Source organism: Colobus angolensis, unplaced genomic scaffold (assembly GCF_000951035.1).
Source record: "Colobus angolensis palliatus isolate OR3802 unplaced genomic scaffold, Cang.pa_1.0 Scaffold16, whole genome shotgun sequence".
Lineage (NCBI taxonomy): Eukaryota > Metazoa > Chordata > Mammalia > Primates > Cercopithecidae > Colobus > Colobus angolensis.
The window spans coordinates 9,082,271-9,108,640 of record NW_012114710.1 but is presented as its reverse complement, the minus strand read 5'-3'; the positions used below and the strand labels follow the sequence as shown (position 1 = coordinate 9,108,640).

Here is a 26,370-nt window from a genome sequence, read left to right as displayed (position 1 = left end):
GGATCAATCAGTTACTTTACCTTCTGGATAAGAAAGAGAAAGGCAGATTTGCCAAATGATCAAAGAGGCACAACAGTTTTGAGATGAAATAAAAATTTCAATTTTTTCTAATTTTTAGAGGCACACCATTGTATTTACACACATCAATTTCAAACAATGTCTTTATGCTCTTCTTGATCTGTAAATACTAATTCAGCAGATACATGATTATTTCTTAATTTTTAAAGAAATGATCAAATAACTACAATTTCTGATGTTCTATTGTTTCTTACTAATTCGTTCTAGTTAAAAATGTATTGTGAGTAAACAGCTACTTAATACAAAGATTTAACAATTACATGAATTTAAAGAAGTAACTTGGACATCATGTACTTTAGTTTGTCCTAAAGCTGATAACAAATGGATTAAATCACTATAAATATTGTCCTTGATTCATTTAGCACTAAATCAGATGGTTTTTTTTCTAAACAAAAATGGAACTAGTATGTGTATTTTTTATATTTTAGCACTATAAATTCAAACCATGCATGTGAAAAAAATGAGTAAATTTCAGAGGAGTCATAAATAAGTTTCAGATCCCTTCAACCAATAATGTTACATCTATGAACTTACACTAATGAAATATTTTTGACTCTTTTTTCTTTTTTAGAGATGGGTCTGATTGTGTTGCCCTGGCTGGCCTTGAACTCTTGCACTCAAGCAATATTCCCACCTTAGCCTTTCAAGCAGCTGGGATATAGGAAGTAATCACCATGCCCAGCTGATAATTAAACTATTTAATTACAAAAAAGAGGATACCATATTCAGGTGAATATATATTGAAATGCAATCATAAAAGAGAACCAAAAGTGAAACAATTTAAAATGATGAAATATGGCTAAATCATGGCACCTGTAATGCATGCCATTATATAAATAGGATTCAAAATTATTTTCCCCTTTTAAGACTTTTTAATCAGCATGGAAAAACTTGTAGGATTAACTTTCCAGTGGAAAAAATAATATGCACATTATATTTTTAACCTGATTCTATGTCAATACAATTATAAATATTGGGCAGGAATTATGTAAACTAAAAATAGTATTAAGCATTTACTATGAGCTAGACAAGCACTTCACATTATCTAATTTAACCTCCTGAGTAACTCAATGAGATGGGTATTTATACCTATTTTACCAAAAGCACAGTGGGGATTTATAAGAATTTAGAGAAAAACCTCTAAGTGGCAGAGCTGGGTTTCAATCTAAACATTTGGGTAAAAATCTATTTCCTTAAATTCTATGTTGGACCACACATCTAAGATATATTTATCACTATTTTCTAAGAAATATCCAGATTATATTTACATTGATTATTTGGTGGTAAATATTATTCATTACATAAAGGAAATAAGATGGAAAACCAAGTGGAAACAGAGTGCAGGCAAGGAAGAAGAAATGGTAAGTGAAAGGCGTTGAAGTGAAGATATTCTTGGCAGGTTCAAAGAACAGCAAGGCAGCTGGTATAGTCTGGTCACAGAGAGAGAGCAAGTGTCAGGATATGAGGTCAGTAAGTTAGAAGGAGACCAAATAAGGTAGGTCTCCATAGGCCACTCTAAAGAGTCTGGCTTTTGCTCTGAGAAGGGAAAAATTGGAGCATCATGAACAGACATGACATTTGACGTATGATTTAATAAATGACTTGAGCTATTATGTTGAAAATATAGTGATATGGTGCAAGAGTTGAGGCAGGGAGACACATCAGGAACTATTGCAAAAATCCAGGTGAGAGATGATGGTGCTTTGGACTAGGTTGGTACCAGCAGAGATTTTGAGGAGTGGTTGTATTTTGGATATATTTTGAGAATATGTCTCCCAAGATATACTGATGGATTAGACATAGGCTATGAGGAAAAAAAGAAGAGCTGAGGAAGACAGCATTTCTTTTTTTGACCTGAGCCAAAGGATGGACAGAGCAAAAGAATTCATGCCTACTCAGGGAGAAGGCTGTGCAATATTTTGTTGCTATTGCTTTGTTAGTTTGTTTTACCTTTACAGTATATTCAGCATGGTGCTATACACTATATTTTGAGGAAGAATAAACATCTGCACTGAGAGCGCACAGACATTTGTCTACCTTGCTAGTCTCTAAATTTCCTGTCTAATGGCTAAAGAAACATGCAAGGTAATGTAACACTGAATTTTGTCTAAATTAATTTTCCTAGTAGTCTTTTACTTTCTATGCACCCTATGGGATTTCAGAAGTCCCTCATTAGCAGGCTGATATTCCTATGACACATTATTGAAAGAAGTTACTACATAATTGGCACTGTTCCAGGTGCCAGAGATACAGCTGTGGGCAAGACTCTGCTCCCACAGTGCTTATATATTCTAGTTATGAGAGATAAATAATAAACAGAACAAAAAGATAATTTCATATGGTGAGGGGGTGAGGAAATAACAAACAGCATTTCAATAGCAGAAGGAGCTAAAGATGCCTAGCACTGAGTTTCCAGCCGGGAGAATGGTGAGAAGGCCAAACAAAGATGGCCAGTTCAAAGAACTGGACTGCTCAATGAGTTGGAGTAATGACGATCACTGTGTCTGATGGAAAAATGGATGAAGGGACAAAAATGGGAGTAATAAAACATTTAAGAAGTTCACATAAGAGAAGAGAGAAACCAGGACTTGTGTGATAGCCATGGAGATATGAATAATCAGTTTCAGTATGTGTTCTGAGAGAATTGTTCATGGGGATTGGTGACGGATTTGATATGTAATGGAGAAATTGATTTTGATTTCAAATAAAAAATAATCTTATAACAGAGAAATGAATAATGTTAGTATGATTTGTTTGTAAGTACATAATAGTTTTGAGAAAAATGAAGCAAAATATATAATAAAAATAATACATGTGGAGTACTATTTGGATTTGAGAACACATCACTGTTTTTCAAAGCTATGTACTGATTAGCTTCCAGATATGCTTAACTACATTATATATGATTGTCATTAATAAATACAAGATATCTGTACACCAAATCCTCATGACATGAGTTTACCTCCATAACAAACCTGCACATGTACCCCTGAACATAAATTAAAAGATTACAAAAAAGAGATAAAAAGGTTATGGATGCTGATGACACTGAGCCCGGGTTGAATCCAGGAAGTCAGTGCCCAGTTTCACACATGAAGGGTGGAGATAAAAAGGATCATTAAGGTTGAAAAACGTGAGTTGAAAGGAAGGTGTATTTTCAATAATAAATCAGAATAAATAGTTAGAAACTGACACTGCTTTATTTAGCTTCTGGAGGCCCATTTAATTGTGGATTTTGGATATTATGGAAGAAAAAAGATAGCTAGTTAAAATAAATTTAAAATTCTAAATTAAAAAAAGGAAAAAACATAATTATAGATATTATTTCATTTTAATAGGCTTTGATATGTAAAGTTAAAATGACTGTTCAAAATGGAAATGAGTACTCAGTGGTCTTACTTGAATTAAAGAAAGATGGAAAATTCAACATTACTTTAGGAAGAAAAATACTTATTGCTCTTATTTAAATATATATGACGAATTTCAATGATATGATGCATTTTTTTTTGAGATGGAGTCTCATTCTGTCACCCAGGCTGGAGTACAGTGGCACCATCTCGTCTCACTGCAACCTCCACCTCCTGGGTTCAAACAATTCTCCTGCCTCAGCCTCCTGAGTAGCTGAGATTACAGGTGCCCACCATTACAGCCGGTGAATTTTTGTATTTTTTTGTAGAGATGAGGTTTCACCACTTTGGCCAGGCTGGTCTCGAACTCCTGACCTCAGGTCGCCTTGGCCTCCAAAGTGCTGGGATTACAGGTGTGTGCCGCCGTGCCTGGACATATGATGCATTTTAAATTGTGTTGTTAACGAGTTTGTTATGTTGAATTAGCAGTATAAATAATGTAAAAATAGTAACACCTCACTGTTTTTTATGAAAGTTCAGAAAAAATTATAGTTAAAATTTCCAATTTAGATGATTAAAATAACTTTTTATAACACATACAATGTAGTGGTAATTTAATGACCTCTGACAACACATTTTATGCATTAAATAAATAAATAAATACAATATATACAAGTATGCCTCAAAGTTAGAGCGAGAGTTCTGAATGAGGTGCAAACAAAAACAAGAGTTTAGAAACTTTTATGCCATTGAGAGATGTATTTTGTATTGATTCATAAATGAACTCACAAAGGTCACAGAGTGATTATGAGGTAACAAGATTGCTACTAACAATTCTAATAAAAATGCAGAAATGATTAAATATATTTGCAGAATAAAAGACATTGACTTAAAATGAGTAAAAGTCTGAAAAACTTAATAAAGCTAATTTAATTTTAAAATATTTTAACTGGCCCTTTCTTCTTGTGAAAACAGTAAAGTGAGTATACTTCTTATTTTAACAGATGATAGATTTCATTTTTTGAAGTATATGAGGCATTTTATTATACTATTTCACTGATTCTTTCAAACTTCTAATTTGGTAAATTTTGGAATTTTAATCTAAAAATTGTTAAATTTTATTGTTAATGGCCATGTCTTACACAGTCTTACATAACAAAACAAATGTCTTTATTTATAAGTACAAAAGAGTTGAGAAAAATGAAGCAAAATAATATAATAAAAATAATAAATGTGAAACAGTATTTAGATTTGGAAATAAAATTGATGTCTTATCATTAGATCAAAACAATTTCATTTCATAACAATTCTATATATTAAGAATGGTTACAACTCTTTGAAGGTTTTTTTTGTTGTTGTTGTGGTTAAGACAGGGTCTCACTCTATCACCCAGGCTGGAGTGCAGTGGCACTATCACAGCTCACTACATCCCCTATCTCCCTGGGCTTAGATAATCTTCCTGCCTCAGCCTCCCGAGTAGCTGGGACTACAGTTGTGCACCACCACGCCTGGCCAATTTTTATACTTTTTGTAGAGACAGGGTTTTGCCATGTTGCCCAGGATGGTCTTGAATTCCTAGGCTCAAGTGACTAACTCCCTTCGGCCTCCCAAAGTGCTGAGATTACAGTTGTGAGCACCAGTGCCAGCCCTCTTTAAAGTTTTTGATACAGTAATACATCTTTTTAAAGTATTGTTTGATCCCTAATATTAGAAAAAATATCCTAAATACTGTGGCATCTAGTTAGGTTACAAATATCTCATAATATTATGTCAAAATATTTTCATATAAACAAGGCTAAAAGCCCTTTACTCAATTAAATAGACAAAAATTAGTTATTTGGAAAGGCATACTCATATTTTATATAAATGATTATCAGTTAAATAGAATTTACTATAACAGGGAATGCAGACAATTGCTAAGAATAAAAGAGAATAAACATAATAGAGTATAGTTAAATTATTAACATATCCTGAATGTGTTGTAATATTCTATCCAGAGAAAATAAAATAGACCAATTTACTTTTATTCATATTATGTTTGTATAATTAATGGAGTTTCACAACTTTTTTCTTAAGTATGAGAAATGGTCACAAAATAGAAAGTGAATATGGAGTCCCTCCAGGAAACCTTGCCTTACATTAAATATTTGGCTGTTTCCCAAGATGCTGGTTTTCTATGCAGGGGAGAGTTAATTAAGTACACATTACATTGGGTGTTGTTTAAGTGGGTTTTGCTTTTTCAGTCTGTTATGTATTCTCTGGATACACAAGTTGAGTTCTCTTTGAACTCAACAGGATCATCAAGTTCAGGGAACTCTTTGGGTTTAGAGAGAATAATGAAAAATGTTTCTGGGGAGGTATTTTTAAAAAAATTCCTTAGCAACCTCTTTGCTCTGTATATTAAAGTAAAATAACTTCCAGTGTGTGTCCTCAGTTGTAACAGAGTCATTCATTAAAAAACAAGGGGAGCTAAAGGATTAATACACTGGAAAAATAAAAACTAATCAATATAGCACTATCATATTAACTAACATATTATAAATATTCATATTCATCTTGCAATTTAGGTACCTGTCCCATTGGCCATTAGTCACACAAAATAACATTTTGGAATTTAGGTTTCTAAGAGAAACAGAACTTATTCTAAGTCCATTTTATTAATATTCAACAATTGGGTAATACAGATCTACTTGATAAAAGTTATGTTACTCAGAAGCTTCTATCATTTTCATGAAAAAAAGTTTAACCAAAGCCTGTTTGGAATTAGCCAATTTATTCAACAACCAACTTTCCAACCATTACATAAATGCATACATAGTCTCTAATTTAACCTAAGTGAATAAATTTTTGGTTAAAATACTTCCAAAAATGAAGATAACTCATACGATGTATGATTTAATTTTCCAATCATTTAAAATATTAGGTTTTTCTGAAAGTCTTTAACAATTTGAGAATAACTGGAAATTTCCCCCTTAAATACACTTGCCATGATGCTGAGAATACTTAGGTTTAATCTTGAGTTGTTCCACATGCAGACTGATTTACAGTTCCCTTAAATTTTGATCACTTTTTTTTTGTTTTTTGAGATGGAGTCTCGCTCTGTTGCCGAGGCTGGAGTGCAGTGGCACGACCTCTGCTCACTGCAACGTCTGCCTTCCAGGTTCAAGCAATTCTCCTGCCTCAGCCTCCTGAGTAGCAGGGATTACACACATGTGCCACCATGCCCAGCTAATTTTTATTTTTAGTAGAGATGGGGTTTCACCATGTTGGTCAGGCTGGTCTCGAACTCCTGACGTCAGGTGATATGCCCGCCTCGGCCTCTCAAAGTGCTGGGATTACAGGCATGAGCCACCACGCCCGGCTTTGACTGCTTTTTAAGAGGAGTACATTAATTTTCCAGGAAGCAGCCAAACGTGGTGGCCAGAAGAGAAAACTGTATATTGGGTAAAGCTTGGCCAAAAAAACCAAAGAGAAAAATTAGTATCACCACTGCTTTGTATATCAAAGTAATCTGGTCATTTTAACTTTTTCTGGGTCACATTATACTGTTGGTTTATAATGAGTTTGCTATCAAATAAAACTTTGATTCCACCACTCTCACCCCAACTCCTGTCTGCATATTGTCAGGGTACAGTTCAGCTATCCTTTCCATGAACAATTATTTTTTGAGCTTAAATGTCAGATTTTACTTATTAATTTATTTTCTCTAAATACTGTTAGAAAAATAAGAATAGCGAATGATTGCATAATGCTTTCTATACAGTAGGCCATTTCTTAACACCTTATATACATTAAAGTGCAATATACTTAGCTCTCATTTCTAACTCTCCATAGTCTTGTCAGAGCACTCTCAACCAATATCTGCAATTTGGTAAATTAAAAGAAGTAAAGATAATAATTGGCATATATTAAACACTAACCACACTTCAAGCATTATGCTACTTTTATTATTTTTCCCATTATCTTACTCAATTTTCCCTAAATTTTGTGAGGTAGTGATATTGTTTGGCTGTGTCCCTACCCAAATCTCATCTTGAATTGCAGTTCCCAGAATCCCCATGTGTCCTGGGAGGGACTCGGTGGGAGGTAATTCAATCATGGGGGCAGGTTTTCCTGTGATGTTCTTGTGATAGTGAATATGTCTCACGAGATCAGATGGTTTTATAAAGGATCATTATTTTATAAAGAGGACAAGCTCTCTTGCCTGCTGCCATGTAAGTTGTACCTTTGTTCCTCCTTGGCCTTCTGCCATGATTGTGAGGCCTCCCCAGCCATGTGGAACTGTGAGTCCATTAAACTGTTTTTTCTTTATAAATTACTCATCTTGCGTATTTCTTCATAGCAGTATGAAGATGGACGAACAGAGGTAGTGTTGTTACAATATTCACTTTGCACTCTGGGACACTAAGATTTAGTGGATCTAAGTAACTTGCAGGTTTTACAGGTTATAAGTGACATACAGAGCATTCAAACCCAGGTTTTTCCTGCTATAAAACAGACTCTTAACCAATGCTGTGTTTATCAATGACCTGAAAGTTTATACACACAAACACCTAATTACTTGTATGCTTAAAACCGGCTGAGGCCATTGTCAGGACAGGAACACAGCATGAGTGAAATTATAACCAGTTCTGAATATAATAGTTCTTAATCCTCCCTCCCTTCCTTCCTTCCTTCCTTTCTTTCATTTAAAGAAAAAGTGTAGTGAGTATAAGGATTCAGAGATACTAAATAGGGTGCACTGCCAACAGTCTGGAAATCAGGTCAAAAAAGGACACTATCTGAAATGAAGACAGTGTATCAATATATGGAGCTGTCTAAGGTGTACAGTTCTATAGTTGATTATACATTTTAGTTCCATTACTACTTATTATTGTTTTTGTATGGTATGGGGTAGGTATGAACTCACTTTCATGGTTTCTCATATACAGAATCAATTATCACAGAAAAATTTTATAGATGAAATAGTGAATCCTTTTCCAATTGATCTATAAAGCCTACTTTGGCATAAATCAATTTTTTTATATATACAAGGACATGTTTCCTTGATCTATTATCTGTACTACTGGCCTATTAATCTTTGTGCTAATACCCAAAACTGCCTTAATTAGTATTGTTTTAAAGTAAGTCTTCATATCTAGTAGGTGGGAACATTTTGATTTCTCCTTGGCCTTCACTGTTCCTCAGAGATGTTTGATTCAGTGTGTTAAACTATACAAAAAATATCTTACTGGGATTTTGTTGGAATTCCATTGAATTTGTGGAGAAGTCAAACTTTCATTATATTAAGTCTTTCTACTGAGAGCAAAATATATCTCTTCATTTATTGTTCGTCTTCTGTTATGTCCTTCAATAAAAATTCATAATTTTCTCCATAAAAGGTTTATACATCTTTTTGTAGATTTATTCTTTGCTGTTATATTTTTGTGTCTATTTTAAATGGTGCCTTTGTAAAGGTTATACACTTGAACTGCTTTTTATGTGGGCACATGTGTGTATATATTTCGTATGTTGGTTTTTTATTAAAAAGACTGTTACAGTCTTGCAGTCTCTGATATATAAAATTTTTGGAAATTATCACTTCAAACCTCACAAGAAATAAAACTGAATAAATTGAAATAACTCTTCTTCATTCCATCAAAAAAATAAGGTCAAAGGGCAAAATTCTGCCCCAAAAGTGTAGAGAGGGGCAAATATAGAGATTCACAGTTTATCAAGAGGAAAAGCTCTGAAGCCAAGAGAAGGAAAAACCCTCAAAGTCTCAGCCTTAGGGGTGGAGGGCAGGGAGAGAGCTCTACACTTTTATGTGTTTTACCCCCAGGACCCTCATCAAGTTCTTACAGTGAAGATCTGAGAAAGATCCTCTCCTTCTTCCAGCATGAGGATGAAAAAAGCAACAATTTTGAAATATGCCAAGAGTATTCTATTCTCCATAATAAAGGCCAGTGTTAAAAGAAAACTATTTTATCAAAGCATTATCTGATCTAGGTTAAAGATAATTAGACAGCTCAACCTCCTTTTGCCTTCATATATTACATAAACGAAGAAAAACAAAAAGCCTAATAGACTTGTCAGAAGGTCACAGCTCAGATACTCAGACTCACTAAAAAGGACTTAATCACAGGATTACAGATGCTTCCTCTGTACAATATCTTACACCAAACCAACAGGGCTCCACTATATTAACAGTGGATTAAAAATGAGGTAGTTTAAAGACATGGTTATCTATTTAAGGAGGAATTTCTAGAGATATTTAAAGACAGGAGGAGACAAAGAAAAAAGAATGCTAGAAGAAATTCAGCTACAGCCAACATTAAATACAACCTAACCCCTAACTAGATAAACATAAAAGCTCACATCAAAGGATTATTACCTCATTTCCTATTACCCAATACCTTCCCACTTGCAACAGAAAATTACAAGCAATTTTGTTGCTTGCTTTGCAAAAGGGAAGAGAAAACAAGCTGAAGAGATAAAGCACACAACAGAACCAGACTCAGATATGGCCAACAGTTTGGAAGTTTCAGAATGAGGACTCATAATAACTAATCAATAGGCTAAGGGTTCTAATGAAAAAAGTAGACAACATAAAGAAAACATATGGATAATATAACCAGAAAGATGGGAGCTCTAGAGAAGAATCCAAAGAGAAATTAAGAAGGCCTTTGATAAGCTGATATTAGATTAAACATGGCAAAGGAAGTAATCAGTGAGCTGTAAGATATGTCAATAGAAACATCCCAAATTGAAAAATGAATTAAAATGAATGTCTAATAGATAGATTTAATTTTTATATAGTTGTTTAATTCTTATTGAAAGAATGAAACAGATCATTGAAAATTGAGTCTGTTTATTGTTAAAATTTTTCTTACTCACCTTATGTGGCAAGTCCTGCATATCCTCACCTATTTCATATATTCCAACTTTTATTTTTGTGGGAAAAATTTCTCTTTTTTTAATGTAAGACGTTTATTTTCTATTCTTACCTAATGAAGAGTTTGTGTCAATTTGTAAGCATGTTAAGTTTATTATGGGGTATAACCTCATGTATATTATTATTTTTATAGGTTGCCCTTTCCTTTTTTCAGTATTGCTGGGTGTTACCGGATATTTCACTTTGAATTAAAGAGAGAGTGGAGATAGGACAATATATTGTATCTAATTTCTATCTCAGAGTATAATATTAGCTGTGGGTTTTTAGTAAATGCATTGAAGCAGCAAAAAAAGAATGAAAAAGAGAACAGAATATCCAAGAACTGGAGAGAAAATACACACAATGAAAATACTAGGAGAAGAGAGAAAGAAATATAAGTAATAATGGTTGAGGATGTACCAAAATTAATAGCAGAAACCAAACCATATATCTGGGAAACTCTGAAAACATGAAACAGAATAAATATAAAAAAAACTACACCTAAGCATATCATATTCAAAGCAGAAAACAAAAGACAAAAAGAAAACTCTGGAAAAAGCCAAACGGGGTTAAATACCTTATCTGTACAGGAACAAAGATACCAATTCTATTAAACCCCTCTTCAAGAACCATGTAAGCAAAAAGAAAGGGGGCTGAAATATTCAGTGTTTAAATAATAAAACCACCAACCTAGAACTCTGCATCCAGTGAAACTATCATTTAAAAGTGAAGTGGAAAAATGACTTTCTCAGACAAATACAAACTAAAAACACTTGTTGTCCACAGAATTGCCTTGCAAAAAAAAAAAAAAGTAAGAGAAGTTCTTCAGAAAGAAGAAAAATGATGTTCATCAGAAATGCGTATCTCTTTAAAAAAGAAAGATCATTAGGGAAGGAATAAATGAAAGTAAAATAAAGTATTTTATTATTCTTAGTTTTTAACTGATTTAACAATAACTCTTCAAAATAATAACAGAAATAATTTATTGGGTTATTATAGCACATGGATAAATAAAATGAATAAAGAAAATGTTCTAAGAGACAGAAGAATTAAATTAGAAACTCTGTTATGAGATACCTGTAATACCTGTGAAGTAGTATAATGTTATGTGAAAGTAGACTTAGATTACTTGCACATCTATATTGCAAGCCCCAAGGCCACCACTTAAAAATAACTAAAAAGGAGCACAATTGACAGGCTAAGAGAAAATGAAAACATATAAAATGGTCAATTAAAACCAGAAAAGGGCCGGGCGCGGTGGCTCAAGCCTGTAATCCCAGCACTTTGGGAGGCCGAGACGGGTGGATCACGAGGTCGGGAGATCGAGACCATCCTGAGCTACACGGTGAAACCCCGTCTCTACTAAAAAATACAAAAACTAGCCGGGCGACGTGGCGGGCGCCTGTAGTCCCAGCTACTCGGGAGGCTGAGGCAGGAGAATGGCGTGGACCCGGGAGGCGGAGCTTGCAGTGAGCTGAGATCGGGCCACTGCACTCCAGCCTGGGCGACAGAGCTAGACTCTGTCTCCAAAAAAAAAAAAAAAAAACCAGAAAAGGCACTGAAAGTGGGGAAGACAAAAACATATATAAAAAACCAATAACAACAGCAAATAGTTACAAATGTTGTAGGAATTAATCCAACTGCATCAATAGTCACTTTAAATGTGAATACTAGGATGGGCACGGTGGCTCACACCTGTAATCCCAGCACTTTGGGAGGCCAAGGCGGGCGGATCACCTGAGGTTGGGAGTTTGAGACCAGCCTGACCAACATGGAGAAACCCCATCTCTACTAAAAATACAAAATTAGTCTGGCGTGGTGGCACATGCCTGTAATCCCAGCAACTCGGGAGGCTGAGGCAGGAGAATCGCTTGAACCTAGGAGGCAGAGGTTGCAGCGAGCTGAGATTGCACCATTTCACTCCAGCCTGGGCAAGAAGAGTGAAACTCCATCACAAAAAAAACAAAAAAACAAAAAAACAAAAAGTCAATACTAAATATACCAATAAAAATAGCATAGATTACAAAAAAAAGAAACAAAAACAGAAAGCAGTATGTTTCTCGCAAGAAACCTGCCTTAAACATGAGGACACAGATAAAGTAAGAGTAAATGTATGGAGAAAGATATATTATCTTTATGCACATTAAAAAAAAAAAAACTAGGTTAGCCACATTAATTTAAGATATAATAGATTTCATAGAAAAGAAAATTATTGGGGATAAAGAGTCATTACACAATGATAAAGGTCTCAATTTTCCAAGAAGATATTAGAATACTTAATGCGCAAGTGCCTAACAACATAGCAAGAACATATACGTTAAAAAAATTGATAGAACTGCAAGAAAAAAAATGCATGGAGCACTATTATAGTTGGAGACTTCCAATATCACTCTATTTGATATCAAAACCAGGTAAAGATATATAAAAAAAGAAAATCTATGGATCATTCATAAACACAGATGTAAAAATCCTCAAAAATGTCAGCAAATCAAATAGAACAATGTATACAAAGAACTGTACGTTATGTCAAATTGAGAATTATCCCAGATACACAAGGCTGATTCAAGATTTGAAAAATCTATTAATGTAATATTTCACATCAAAAGTCAAAAGAAGAAAATTAGTATTATCATATCAGTAGATGCAGAAAAAGCATTTGTCAAAATCCAACACCTGTTCACAATATATACTTTTAGCAAACTAAGAATAGACGGGGACTTCTTCTATTTGATGAACACCATCTAGTAAAGAATCTACAGTTTAAAACATACATGATATTGAAGAACTATTTGTATTTCTCCTAAGATCAGAAAAGCCAATGAGTTCCGTTCATACCACTCCTATTCAACACCATACTGGAAACACTAGCTAATGTAATGCAACAATAAAAAGAAAAGAGGACGATTAGGAAGAAAAAAATATATATGACTGTCTTTGTTTACAGATGATATATCCTATATTGAAAAGTACCAATAACAACAAAAAATCTCCTAGACTAATAAGCAATTATAGTAAAGTTGCAGAATATAAGGTAAATACACAAAAGTCAATTGTTTTTCCATATGCTAACAATAAACAACTCAAATTTGATATGAAAAACATAATATCATTTAAATTAGCACCAGAAAAGTAAAATACTTAGAAATAAATCTATCGAAATATGCATATGAGAAAAGTATAAAATTTTGATGAAAGAAGTCAAAGATCTCAATAAATAGGAAGATATCCATGTTCATGGATAAGAAGACTATATACTGTTAAGATATCAGTTATTTCCAAGATGAACTATAGATACAATGCATGCAAAACTCATGGCAAGTTATTTTGTGTGAATCAACAAACTCTAATGTTTATATTGAAAGGCAAAAGACTCCAAATACCCTGCAGAATACTTAAGAAAATAAACACAATCAGACAACAGAAACTACCTAATAGTAAGACTTACTATAAAGTCAGAGTAATCAACATAGGGTGATATTGGATTAATAATAAATACATATATCAAAGGAACAAAGGAAAGTGCCCAGAAATTGACCACCACAAATAGAGTCAACCGAGCAAAGGCAATACAATGGAGAAAGAATGATCTTTTCAACAAATGGTGTTAGAACAACTGGACATTCACAAGTAAAAGAAATGAATCTAGACACTGACTTTATACACCTCTCAAACATTTATTCAAAAGAAATCAGAGACCTAAATGCAAAACATAAAACTACTAAACTTCTAGAATATAACACAGGAGAAAATCTAAGGACTTTGTGTTTAATGATGATTTTTAACATACAACACCAAAAGCACAATACAAAAAGGAAAAAAAAATGCTAAGTCGGACATTATTAAAATTACACTTCTGCTCTTAAAAAGACATTTTAAAGAGAATTTAAAAAAAGCCACAGATACGAAGAAAGTATTTGAAAACAGAACTGATGAAAGACTAACATACACAATATACAGAAAATCTTAAAACAAGCAAGTCAATTAAAAATTGATAGATCTCAACAGACACCTCGCCAAAGAAGATACAGAGATGGTAGGCAAATAAGCATATGAAAAGTTGCATCTTATGTCATTAGGGAATTGCAAATTAAAATAATCTGTATCAATAAAATTGCTTATCTTAATAAACAAAATTGATTTATAATAATTGTTTTATCTCAATTATTTTATCTGAATAAAATATCACTAACTCTTTTTAGAATAACTACAACTGAATACACTGACAACATCATATGCTGGGGGTGGGGCTTGTAGGTCTACAGTATCTCTCATTTACTGCTGGTAATAATGCAAAATGGGATAACCATGTCAGAAGACAGTTTGACAGTGTCTTACAAAGTGAACCATAGTCTTTTCACATGATCAGCAATTACGCTCCTTGGTATTTATCCAAATGAGTTGAAACGTTATGCCTACACAAAAACCTGCACACAAATGTGTATATTGGCCTTATTTGTAATCTCCCCAAACTGGAAACAACCAAGATGACTTCAATAGGTGAATGAATAAACATACAATGGCACATTTATACAATGGATTATTGTTCAGAAATAAAAAATGAGCTATCAAGTAACAAAAAATGTGAAGGAAACTTAAGAGCCTATTGTCAAGTGAAAGAGGCCAGTCTGAAAAAAAGCTACATTCTCTATAGTTCCAACTATATGACATTCTAGAAAAGGCAAAACGATGGAGACATTAAACAAAAAATCCAGTGCTGGCCAGGGCTTTGGGAAGGGGACAGAAGGGATAAATAGGTGAAACACTGAAATTTTAGGGAAGGAAAACTATTCTGTATGATATTATATTGGTAGATAAATGACATTATACATTTGTGAAAACCTATAGAACCATACAACATAGTGTAAACTATGAACTTAAGTAGTAATAATGTACCAGTGCTGGCTCATCAATTTTAACTAATCTACTATGCTAATGAAAGATGTTAATAATAAGAGAAACCATTTGTATAGGTAGAGTAAGTAAGGGATGGAGGAGAGGGTACACAGTAACTCTGTGAACTCTCTGTACTATCAATTTTTCTGTAAATGAAAAATTGTTCTGAAAATAAAATCTAATTTTAGGCTGACTATATTTGTTAATTATTTCTAAACAATCATCAGCACTTTGGGAGGCCGAGACGGGCGGATCACGAGGTCAGGAGATCGAGACCATCCTGGCTAACACGATGAAACCCCGTCTTTACTAAAAAATACACAAAAACCAGCCGGGCGTGGTGGCGGCGCCTGTAGTCCCAGCTACTCGGGAGGCTGAGGCAGGAGAATGGCGTGAACCCGGGAGGCGGAGCTTGCAGTGAGCTGAGATCGCGCCACTGCACTCCAGCCTGGGCAACAGAGCCAGACTCCGTCTCAAAAAAAAAAAGAATTTCTTCTGGGTTTACCATATAGAAATATATATAAACTGAGACTAATGATAGTTTGTTTCTTTTCAAATCTTGTATCTTTTACTTCCGTTTCTTTCTTTACCTCTATTAGTAGTTTTACAATGTTGCTGAATACAGGCGAGGTAGCAGATATTGTTTTTGCTTCTTAAAGATTTTACCAACATTTTGTATGTGAACTATATAACAAAAGTGTAGTATTTTTCATAGATGCCATTTTTTTGTTTAACAAAAAATGTACTTTTTTTTTTTTGAGATGGTGTTTCACTCTCGTCGCCTAGGCTGGTGGTGTGCAATGGCGCGATCTCGGCTCGCTGAAACCTCTACCTCCTGGGTTCAAGTGATTCTCCTGCCTCATCTCTGGAGTAGCTGTGATTACAGGCATGCACCACCACACCCAGCTTTTTTTTTTTTTTTTAAGTAGAGACGGGGTTTCTCCATGTTGGCCAGGCTGATCTCAATCTCCCAAGTTCAGGTAATCTGACTTCCTCAGCCTCCCAATGTGCTGAGATTACAGGTGTGAGCCACTGCGCCCGGCCCAAAATGTACTTTTTTGCTTTGATTCCTGCTTATCAAAAATGGATGGTAAATTTCCTTGGCCACTTTTCTGTATCTATTAAGGTAATCATATGAAGTTTCTTATTTAATACTCTATGTTACTGCCAAGACAGAAGTTCAACATCTCTCTACTTGACCTACATGCTCACATGCCTCCTACATTTCCTAATTTCCCTCTACTTTTGGTTTTTAGGATTTTTCCTTTTATTTCAGCTCAACAATGCTTTTAAGATATATATTTAATCCCAGCATTTTGGGAGGCCGAGACGGGCGGATCACAAGGTCAGGAGATCGAGACCATCCTGGCTAACATGGTGAAACCCCGTCTCTACTAAAAAATACAAAAAACTAGCTGGGCGAGGTGGCGGGCACCTGTAGTCCCAGCTACTCAGGAGGCTGAGGCAGGAGAATGGCGTAAACCCAGGAGGCGGAGCTTGCAGTGAGCTGAGATCCGGCCACTGCACTCCAGCCTGGGTGACAGAGCGAGACTCCGTCTCAAAAAAAAAAAAAAAAGATATATATTTAGTTTTAAAAATCTAATATATCTCATCGAAGTTTTACCCTAATTGGTAGTATATTTTAGGCTTTCTATTCTGCCATGTGACCATTCTTCATCAAAATCTACAAATGCTTTTCATGGTGTATCCATGGGCTGGGTGTGCTGGCCCACTCCTGTAATCTCTGCACTTTGGAACGCCAATGCAGGAGGATCACTTGAGCCCAGGAGTTCAAGACCAGTCTGGGCAACATGGTAAAACCCTATCTCTGGAAAAAAAAAAAGAAAAAAAAAGCAAAAATTAGCTGGGCATGGTTGTGCACACCAAAAATCCCAGCTACTCAGTGGGCTAAGGCAGGAGGATCCCTCGAGCCTGGGAGGCAGAGTTTTTAGTGAGCCAAGATCACACCATTGCACTTGGGACTGAGCGACAGAGTGAGGCCTTGTCTCCAAAAAAAAAAAAGAAAAAAAAAGAATCCATGTTTTCCTCTCAGAAAGCACTGTCACCACTAATTCCACTAATGGAAAAAAGGTTATTAGACAAGAGACATACACATTACAGTTATTGGGAAAATAACTGTATATTCCATATGAACTTATTGGTATAATACTTTCTTAACTCTACTTTGGAAATACAGATTGTAGAGATGATAAAACAAATACGTGACATAAAAATATCTTGTGAGCAAATTTAAATGATGGTGAATACCAACTTCATGGGCTTGGCCTAAAGCTGTTTCATGTTTGATTTTTCTTATCTGCAGAAATAATTAAAGTAAGTAGCATAAGACAATAATCTAGGAGCATAAGACAATAATCTAGGAGCTGTGTAAGAAGACAGCATAAGAATATAAAAGAAGACAGGAAAGTGTTCCCAGGACAGGCACGGTAGGTCACACCTGTATCCCAGCACTTTGGGAGGCTGAGGAGGGCAGATCACTCAAGGTCAGGACTTCAAGACCAGCCTGGCCAACATGGGGGAATCCTGTGTCTACAAAAAATACAAAAGTTAGCTGGTGGTCCATGCCTGTAATCCCAGCTACTTGGGAGGCTGAGGTAGGAGAATTGCTTGATTCTGGGAAGTGGAAGTTGCAGTGAGCTGAGATCGTGCCACTGCACTCCAACCTGGGTGATGGAGTGAGACTCTATTTCAGAAAAAGAAAAAAAAAAGTATCTCCAAAATAACCAAAATAAGTTCAAGTGACACGTTCCAGTTATATAAGTAGAAAATCAATATATTGAGGCTTTTGTTTTATCGTTAATCATATACAAAGGGGTATTTACATGAAGAATAATATTTTAAAAATTATCATTTCTATTCACATAATCTGACAGAGATGATTCCTGACGTTCTACCCTCTCGCCAAAGTACCTTTCCCCTTCTCCTGACCATTGATTTAACAAGTTCTTTCTTTTCCTATGGGTCTTAGTTGAAAAGCTATTTCTTTAGGGTAATCTCATCTGGTTTTCTAGAATGGGGTGGATGACCCTGATTTATATTTCTCTTGCATACTGTCCTTTCTTTTTATAACAAGCATTGTATTTATATTACTATTCGACTTCTTTTGACTGTAAATTCCATGAGGACAAACAGGGTCCTCATGTTTTATTTGCTGCTACATCTCCAGGCCTTAGCATTGTTCTTTGTTCATACTGGGACTCAATAAGCAGTTATTAAATTACAAAATGAATAAATGTGAAAATCCATTAATAACAATTGTCACTCTAGGTTGGAAAATACTTTCTTACTGAAGACAAAACCACTTGCACAATTAAGAAAAAGATAAAAAGCAAAATGGTTAGACTGATATTAAACACTAATTATTTCAACATTCTGTTTAAATAGCAGTTATTTACATATCATTTGATTATTTTAGAGATTATAAATATTTATCAAAGAATGTAATATGTTAGAGCATTCATTTAAAGTCCCTCATAATATTGACATTCATTCAAGAAGCTGGAATAGTTTACAAAAGAGCCCTAGTGTTTCAGAGTGTCTACATGGTATCTAACGAACAATTTACTCTCCTCTCAATAGCAATTTTAAGTCTTTTATGTTAACATTATACCCCTATATATTAACATGTAGCAACGTGCAGAAGATACTAAACTATGTGTCAAAACAAATAGTAATGAAAAATGGGGAAAAGGGGAGATTAATCATGAGTTCTTATACCTGTAAGTGATGTGCTTGTGCTGCCATTTCTGTCCTGTCAATGCATATCGCTTTCGACGAATATGAAATTTGGAGCTACCCCTTGTTTGGTCAGGTACACCGCATCGGGGCTTCTTCATCCAGCTGAAAAAAAAAAAAAAAAAAAGGAGTATTTTACAGCTATTTACTAATAACCCTAATCATTAAATTCAAAAGGAAATCAGTTAAGAGGTTAATCTGAGACAGTGATGATGAAAATGGCAAACTATAAAGTAAAGGGAACACTGAATTTTCTTGCACTTTGAATCTAAGTAGATAGCATAGTTTTTCCTGAATTATCAAGAATCACTAGTTTACTATTCAGATCCTTTAGATAATTTTCTTCTTGAATCTAAGTAGATAGCATAGTTTTTCCTGAATTATCAAGAATCACTAGTTTACTATTCAGATCCTTTAGATAATTTTCTTCTCTCTGATTTGTTTTGAGCTAACTGTAGACAGAGGTACTCTAAAGCTTCTAAGAATTTGCTGTTAACAAGGTATATAATCTTGGGCAAGTCTTTAATTCCTAGTGTTACTCATAAAATGCCACTAAGGAGTATTCCACCTTTAACATTCAAAGATTATTCTAATCTATTACGTGAGTTTAAATGCCATGATTCAAGAGGATATATGCGACTCTGTTCTAATTTACATAGCAGTCAACTGTTTGTTCAAATAAAATATTCATTTCTCTACCTTTTCTTCTTTACATTTGATCATTATTTCATTTCCAAGTAGTAGCCACTTGCTTTGAATATTTGATAAATAACCAAATTCAATGCTTAAAAATATTTTTCTCAATATGAGGTTTTGCACTCACGAGACTAAGGTTTAAGGTATTTCAATTTGAAAAGGAAACGCTGCTTTTAATTTATTAATCTTAATACATAAACAGATAAAATAGTCTAATTTCTCTTCTAGAGAGTCTCATTGGACCACTGTCACATTTTCTATCTATTCTTGCATCTCATCTAAGTAGAAAGATTTTCATGATTTGGGGGGTAGTTTTTCTAATAAATAAACAGTAAAAAACAGTTTTACTGTTTATTAGTCCCTTTATTTTAATAACTACAAAGGTAAAGCAGAAAATTCATAGTGCTACATGGTTCAGAAAGTAGAAATGAAAAACAATTTTTGGAGTATTTGCTTTACAATTTCTACACTTTTTAAACGGAAAAGGAGTGATCATAGAGATGACTCTCTAAGTCATTTACACATTAAGTAATTTGCATGTTATGCAACAAAATCAAATAATCCGCTTTTACAAACATAATAACTTTCTGCATCAGTGAAATAATAACTTGTACTTCTTAAGAAAGATGGCACGTTTCCAGAAAACATTAAAAGATTCTGCTTTCTTATTCTGACCCCAGTAATGTAGACCATGCAGTTACCAGAATTAACAAATTCCATCCTAGTTTAAATAAATTGTAGAGTTACTTCAGAAAGTCATTCTTCCCCTTTAAGGCCCCGAATTAAAAAATACATCTTGTAAATGCTAAATTCTAAGAGGCTATCCAGCTTTACAGAACTGAGCTCTCAGAAGGTGAGATCAGAGGCCTCTCATTTTTAACTAACACTCCCAGGGTATTTCTAAACACAATGAATTTGAGAGATAGTTCACTATATTGTAAAACACGCAAGAGAAGTTTTTGTATTCTCAGTATCTTGCACAACTCCTGGCATAGGAGAAATATCTAGATACTGATTTAACTAACAATTAAGTATTAATGGTGTGCCTACGATGATTTAAGTTGCTTTTATATGTGGGTATTAATTATATTCTCAAAAAATTATAATATTCCTAAGGTAGGTACTTAATCTCATTAAAAGTACTGGGAGAACAAACAATATGTAATTATGAAATATGAATATATTTACTTAATGTGGGATATGGTTACATTCACATTTAGCTAAGGAAAACATTTAAGTAAGCAATCTGCAAAAAAAAAAAACAAAAAAACCTGGATAGCTGGGTAACATTTGAAACAATAGAATTAACTATTATCAGAATAAAATGTATTTTCAATAAGGGTATAGTCTCTAAAATTACTTTAGTATGTATAAAATTGAAAAATGAAGGCAGTGATGTCATGCTTTTGTTGGAGTCAGTAAACGATTTCTTTGTGAAGTGTATGCATCTTCCAAAGAACAGATTTTTGGTTTTTTTTGAGTCCGAGTTTTGCTCTTGTCACCCAGGCTGGAGTGCAATGGCATGATCTCGGCTTACCACAACCTCCGCCTCCCGGGTTCAAGTAATTCTCCTGCCTCAGCCTCCCAAGTAGCTGGGATTACAGGCATGCGCCACCACACCCGGCTAATTTTGTATTTTTAGTAGAGACAGGGTTTCTTCATGTTGGTCAGGCTGGTCTCAAACTCCCAAGCTCAGGTGATCTGCCTGCCTCAGCCTCCCAAAGTGCTGGGATTACAGGCGTGAGCCACAATGCTCGGCACAAAAAACAAATATTTTAGGGAGGAATATTAGGTTCCTGTGCTAAAAGACATTTCTGCTGAATTCCTTATTTAAGTGTTGGGCTTTTGCCCACTTCATATAGTTATTTGCTTGTGTTCTAACTATTTGTTCATTTACCCATCTCATCCTGATTTATTCATCCTACAATATTTTTGAGTTTTTACAACATGCTAACATATATAAAAGAAAGTATGGATTAAAAGATGAAGAAAGTAAGAGCCCCTTCCTTACTGAGCTCATAGCACACAGGTAAGACACGTATCATTTAAAAAGTACAATATAATGGGGTAAGTGCTCTCACACTTCCATCTAGATATCCTGTCATCATCTCTAATGTTATACATAATACAAAGAAAATGATATTCCTACCCCAAACTTTCACCAATTTATCTGATGCCTCATCTTAACTGAAAGCCTTAGCATCTTCTAATGCCCACACCAGATATCCAGGTATAATCCTCTACTACTACTTCCTCACATCCAACCAATCACAGTCTAGTCCCTGCGACGCTCAAAATGTCTCTTATATCTCTCACTCTCAACACTTCCTTCATTTTCACTACTAACAATACATTTTCCCAAAGCAAAGGTGTGTTCTCTACATGTTCTGAGCATGAAATACCTTTGTAAAAAGAATCTGATTTAGGTCTACTTAGTGAGGGTGTCCCCTGTCCTCCTTCTCAAAATCCACTTGAGTTTCTTTTTTTTTTTTTTTTTTTAATTTTTATTTTTATTTTTTTTATTATACTTTAAGTTCTAGGGTACATGTGCATAACGTGCAGGTTTGTTACATATGTATACTTGTGCAATGTTGGTGTGCTGCACCCATCAACTCGTCAGCACCCATCAATTCATCATTTATATCAGGTATAACTCCCCAATGCAATCCCTCCCCCCTCCCCCCTCCCCATGATAAGCCCAGTGTGTGATGTTCCCCTTCCCGAGTCCAAGTGATCTCATTGTTCAGTTCCCACCTATGAGTGAGAACATGCGGTGTTTGGTTTTCTCTTCTTGTGATAGTTTGCTAAGAATGATGGTTTCCAGCTGCATCCATGTCCCTACAAAGGACGCAAACTCATCCTTTTTGATGGCTGCATAGTATTCCATGGTGTATATGTGCCACATTTTCTTAATCCAGTCTGTCACAGATGGACATTTGGGTTGATTCCAAGTCTTTGCTATTGTGAATAGTGCCGCAATAAACATACGTGTGCATGTGTCTTTGTAGTAGAATAATTTATAATCCTTTGGGTATATACCCAGTAGTGGGATGGCTGGGTCATATGGTACATCTAGTTCTAGATCCTTGAGGAATCGCCATACTGTTTTCCATAATGGTTGAACTAGTTTACAATCCCACCAACAGTGTAAAAGTGTTCCTATTTCTCCACATCCTCTCCAACACTTGTTGTTTCCTGATTTTTTAATGATGGCCATTACCAAAACTCTTCCTGCCCTTACATGCAGTGACCTCTTTCTGAAATACTTTTCACTCCTTGTTCACCCTGAGAATCCTAATTATTCTTTAATAGTCAACTCACATAGATATAGTTTACCACCCCAATGCAGCATGTCTTATAATGTGTATCCTGATTTGTATGTGTCTGTCTCTATCTGCCACTGACCTGTGAGTGAGGGTAGAGAGCCAAGCATGAGGTCAGTGCCTAGTGAAGTCACCAATAAGGAACATGAAGCAAATGAACTAAGCCTGTATGTCATTTTGCATATACTGATCATTTCGACAATCTTACATATTTCTTGGGACTTCTTAACTTTCTCCAGCTCTGCGCTTTTAACAAATGATTATTGCAGAGATAGTATGTGGACACTTATATAAAACAAAATCATGAAGTAGATAATTTACACATAAGAAATAAGCATAACATATATAATATAATACCAATTAATGATTTAATGAAAAGAACTCTGAATGAAGATTGGTAAAGTTGAGAATACTCTATGTTAACTTCACCAGTATTTGTATGTAAACATTCTGGCACAGAAATATTAGTGGGTATTACCTACTCAAAGTATGTAAAATACCATAAATATGATCAAAGCACATCACACTACTGAACATAACACAGAATCTGAGCTAAATCAGTCTTCAGGCTTTTGTATGTGACTTTAAACATTTGATTTCATAAGCAGGCAGGTCCTTTCTTATGGAAATTCTAAAGTTCCCAATGGATATAAAGAATGGTCAGTGTTTAACAGGACTCATCAATGCATGAAATGTTGTCTAATATTAAATGTGAAACTGGCATGTTAATGTTTTTATTCAGTTAGAGTCTAGCAGCCAGGTTCATTTCCAGTTGCCCAAATAGATAATATAAATTTATTAGGCACCAAAATGTTAGTAGCATTCAAATATCAATTTGATAAATCCCATATATACCTGTTTACACAAAAAGCAGGACTATATAACTACATATATCCACATACAAAGTTAACATATAAGTGTATTATATATATATGTGTGTGTGTGTGTATATATATATATGTGTGTATATATATATACACACACACACACACATATATATATTGCTTATTACCAACTGGCAACTTGGTAAAATCTAGTTGCCACCTTTTTTTAAAGCTTTCAATAACGTTATTTTCAGGCAGCATTTTTTTGTGACAGTGTCACTGCTTAAACATAGTTATTTTTTCAGTGTGTCAACACACAACTCATATAACTGTGCTTTTTCTTTTTCTTGACTGACTCCTTTGTAAGAAATTTTAAGTTGACATCCCAAACAAACAAAGACATGGGGAAGGGGCACTGCAGCATGTGGTAGAGAGTGAACTAAGAAAGGCATTTTGTGATTATCAAGGTGTAAATAATGGCATGCCTTCAATTTTCATAAATGAAATACTGATTTAATTTTTGAGAATTTTAGAGAATTTTAAAATGAGGTGGGCAAATCATTAATGTCCTCATTTAAGTTAACTCAACTTAAAAAGAAAAAAAAAATCTAAATCAGTGCTTTTTAGAGGAGTATAAAAATTGAAAGCAGGGATCCAGGTGCCATACTGTAGAGTTACCTTGCTGGCTCCACTGACTGACTCACTAGGCCTATGACAATAGTCAGGTTACCGTTTCTTTTTATACTTCAGTTTCCACATCTTTAAAGGAGATGACAATATTACCTCTCTTAATGGGTTATTGTGAAGAATGAATTAGTTAAATTATTTAAAACACTTAAAATAGTGTCTAGCAGACAGTAACTACTATTATTAACTTACAATTCCAATTCTAATAACTATTATTATTTTACAAATATCAGGAAGTAGTTATACCGGTGGTAATCATAGTAGAAGCAGCAGCAGCAGCAGCATACAAATAACAGTGTGCTTCACCTCCCTTTGACCTGTATGTATGTTATTTAACACAGGGATTTTCTTGGTACTTTGATAACAGAAATGTAAGTAAACAGCTTCACTGTCCCCTGTTTTATGTAAGTGAAGTAGCCAGAAGCTTCTAGACAGTTTAGTGTGTATATATACACACACACACACACACACACACACACACAATCTGAAAGTGTCCATTAGCTTCAGTAAAAAAAAAAATTAAAAAGTATTTAATAAGTTGGGCATTCATGCCAAACACATAAGGCCACTCACTGCATGACTCTAAGAGGTGCCCTTAGGTTATAGTCCTTGTACTGGGCATCCTGTAGTGGTGCTGCAGGAACGCAGTGCTTCAACAAAATACCAGGGAAACATCATCCCTTGCAGCTAGAGCTCTGCCACACAGTGGCTCTGTGTACATACAACTACCTTTACCATGAGAAAAGAAAATGACTGCCAAATACATATGTTGTACTTTATCAGTTAGTTCTCCAAGACAATATTCACCAAGATAATATGTTAAACAAGTTTCCATTCTCCATACTTTTCCAGGTTTTAGTTAAAAGTACAAATAATATTTACTATTTATAGTAGTCCCCAAAAGATCCTTCTAAAAATTTTAAAATATACTTATTTTAACTACTTTAAAAAATCCTTAGGTTTTGTTTGTATTCATAGAGTCAAGTCCAGTTGTAATGGAAAGATTTTTAAAAGTAAATTAACTTAGGGCTAAAAATGTTGTGGCTGACAGGTCATTCCAGTCCAGAGTTTCTTTTTTCTACAGACTCATTAACTGCCTGTATAGACACCCAGGTTATTCACAAGATTGCAATGGCAAAGTTAAAGTACCTAAATACCTGAGCAAGAACAAAAGTATATTAAGCCACCATGATCTTCAATGTGAACACAATTTCAGTGTCAGCTCTTAACAATTCTTTCAACTTTTTGAAAATTCTTTTGAAGAGAATTCTTCCAATTCTTTCACAACAGGAATCTAAGGTCCCTGCTCACTAGCTATCAACCTTCCTTCTGCTGCCACCAAAACATGGACTGACCTATCCTATAACATGATAGTGTTTTAATGCCATGGGTATATTCAGAAATAAAAAGAACATCAATTGATCAAGAACATATCTTTTATATCCAAACTGAAAAAGAAGATAGAGAACACTCTCTTGGCAATTTAGACAAAAGAATAAAAATCATAAAACATATTGATAAACCAAAAATGCTGGGGTTCTTGGTACATCTAAATAAATATTTCAATTATCAAATTAGGAGTCCAAATATCACAGTTTCATTGAAATGACTTGAAAAAACTACTTATTCAACCTTAAATAAATTTTAATTAAGTTAAATTTCTGTACAATGAAATATCATCCTACCCCGATTAAGCTTTTATCGAAAAGATAGGCAATAATGAATGCTGGGGAGCATCTCAAGAAAGGGGAATCCCACAGCTGAATTCTACCAGAGGTACAAGGAGGAGCTGGTACCATTCCTTCTGAAACTATTCCAATCAATAGAAAAAGAGGGAATCCTCCCTAACTCAT

General features: G+C 34.5%; 1 protein-coding gene across 1 annotated transcript in view; it reads right to left on the bottom strand.

Moving 5' to 3' along the window:
- The window catches only part of MMP16 (matrix metallopeptidase 16 (membrane-inserted)), a 293,161-nt gene that overhangs the window by 121,254 nt on the left and 145,537 nt on the right, over positions 1–26,370 (bottom strand). Inside the window, exon 3 of the mRNA XM_011937076.1 lies at positions 18,970–19,092. Within this exon, the coding sequence (XP_011792466.1) occupies positions 18,970–19,092 (123 nt within the window). The remainder of the gene's footprint in view (positions 1–18,969; positions 19,093–26,370) is intronic.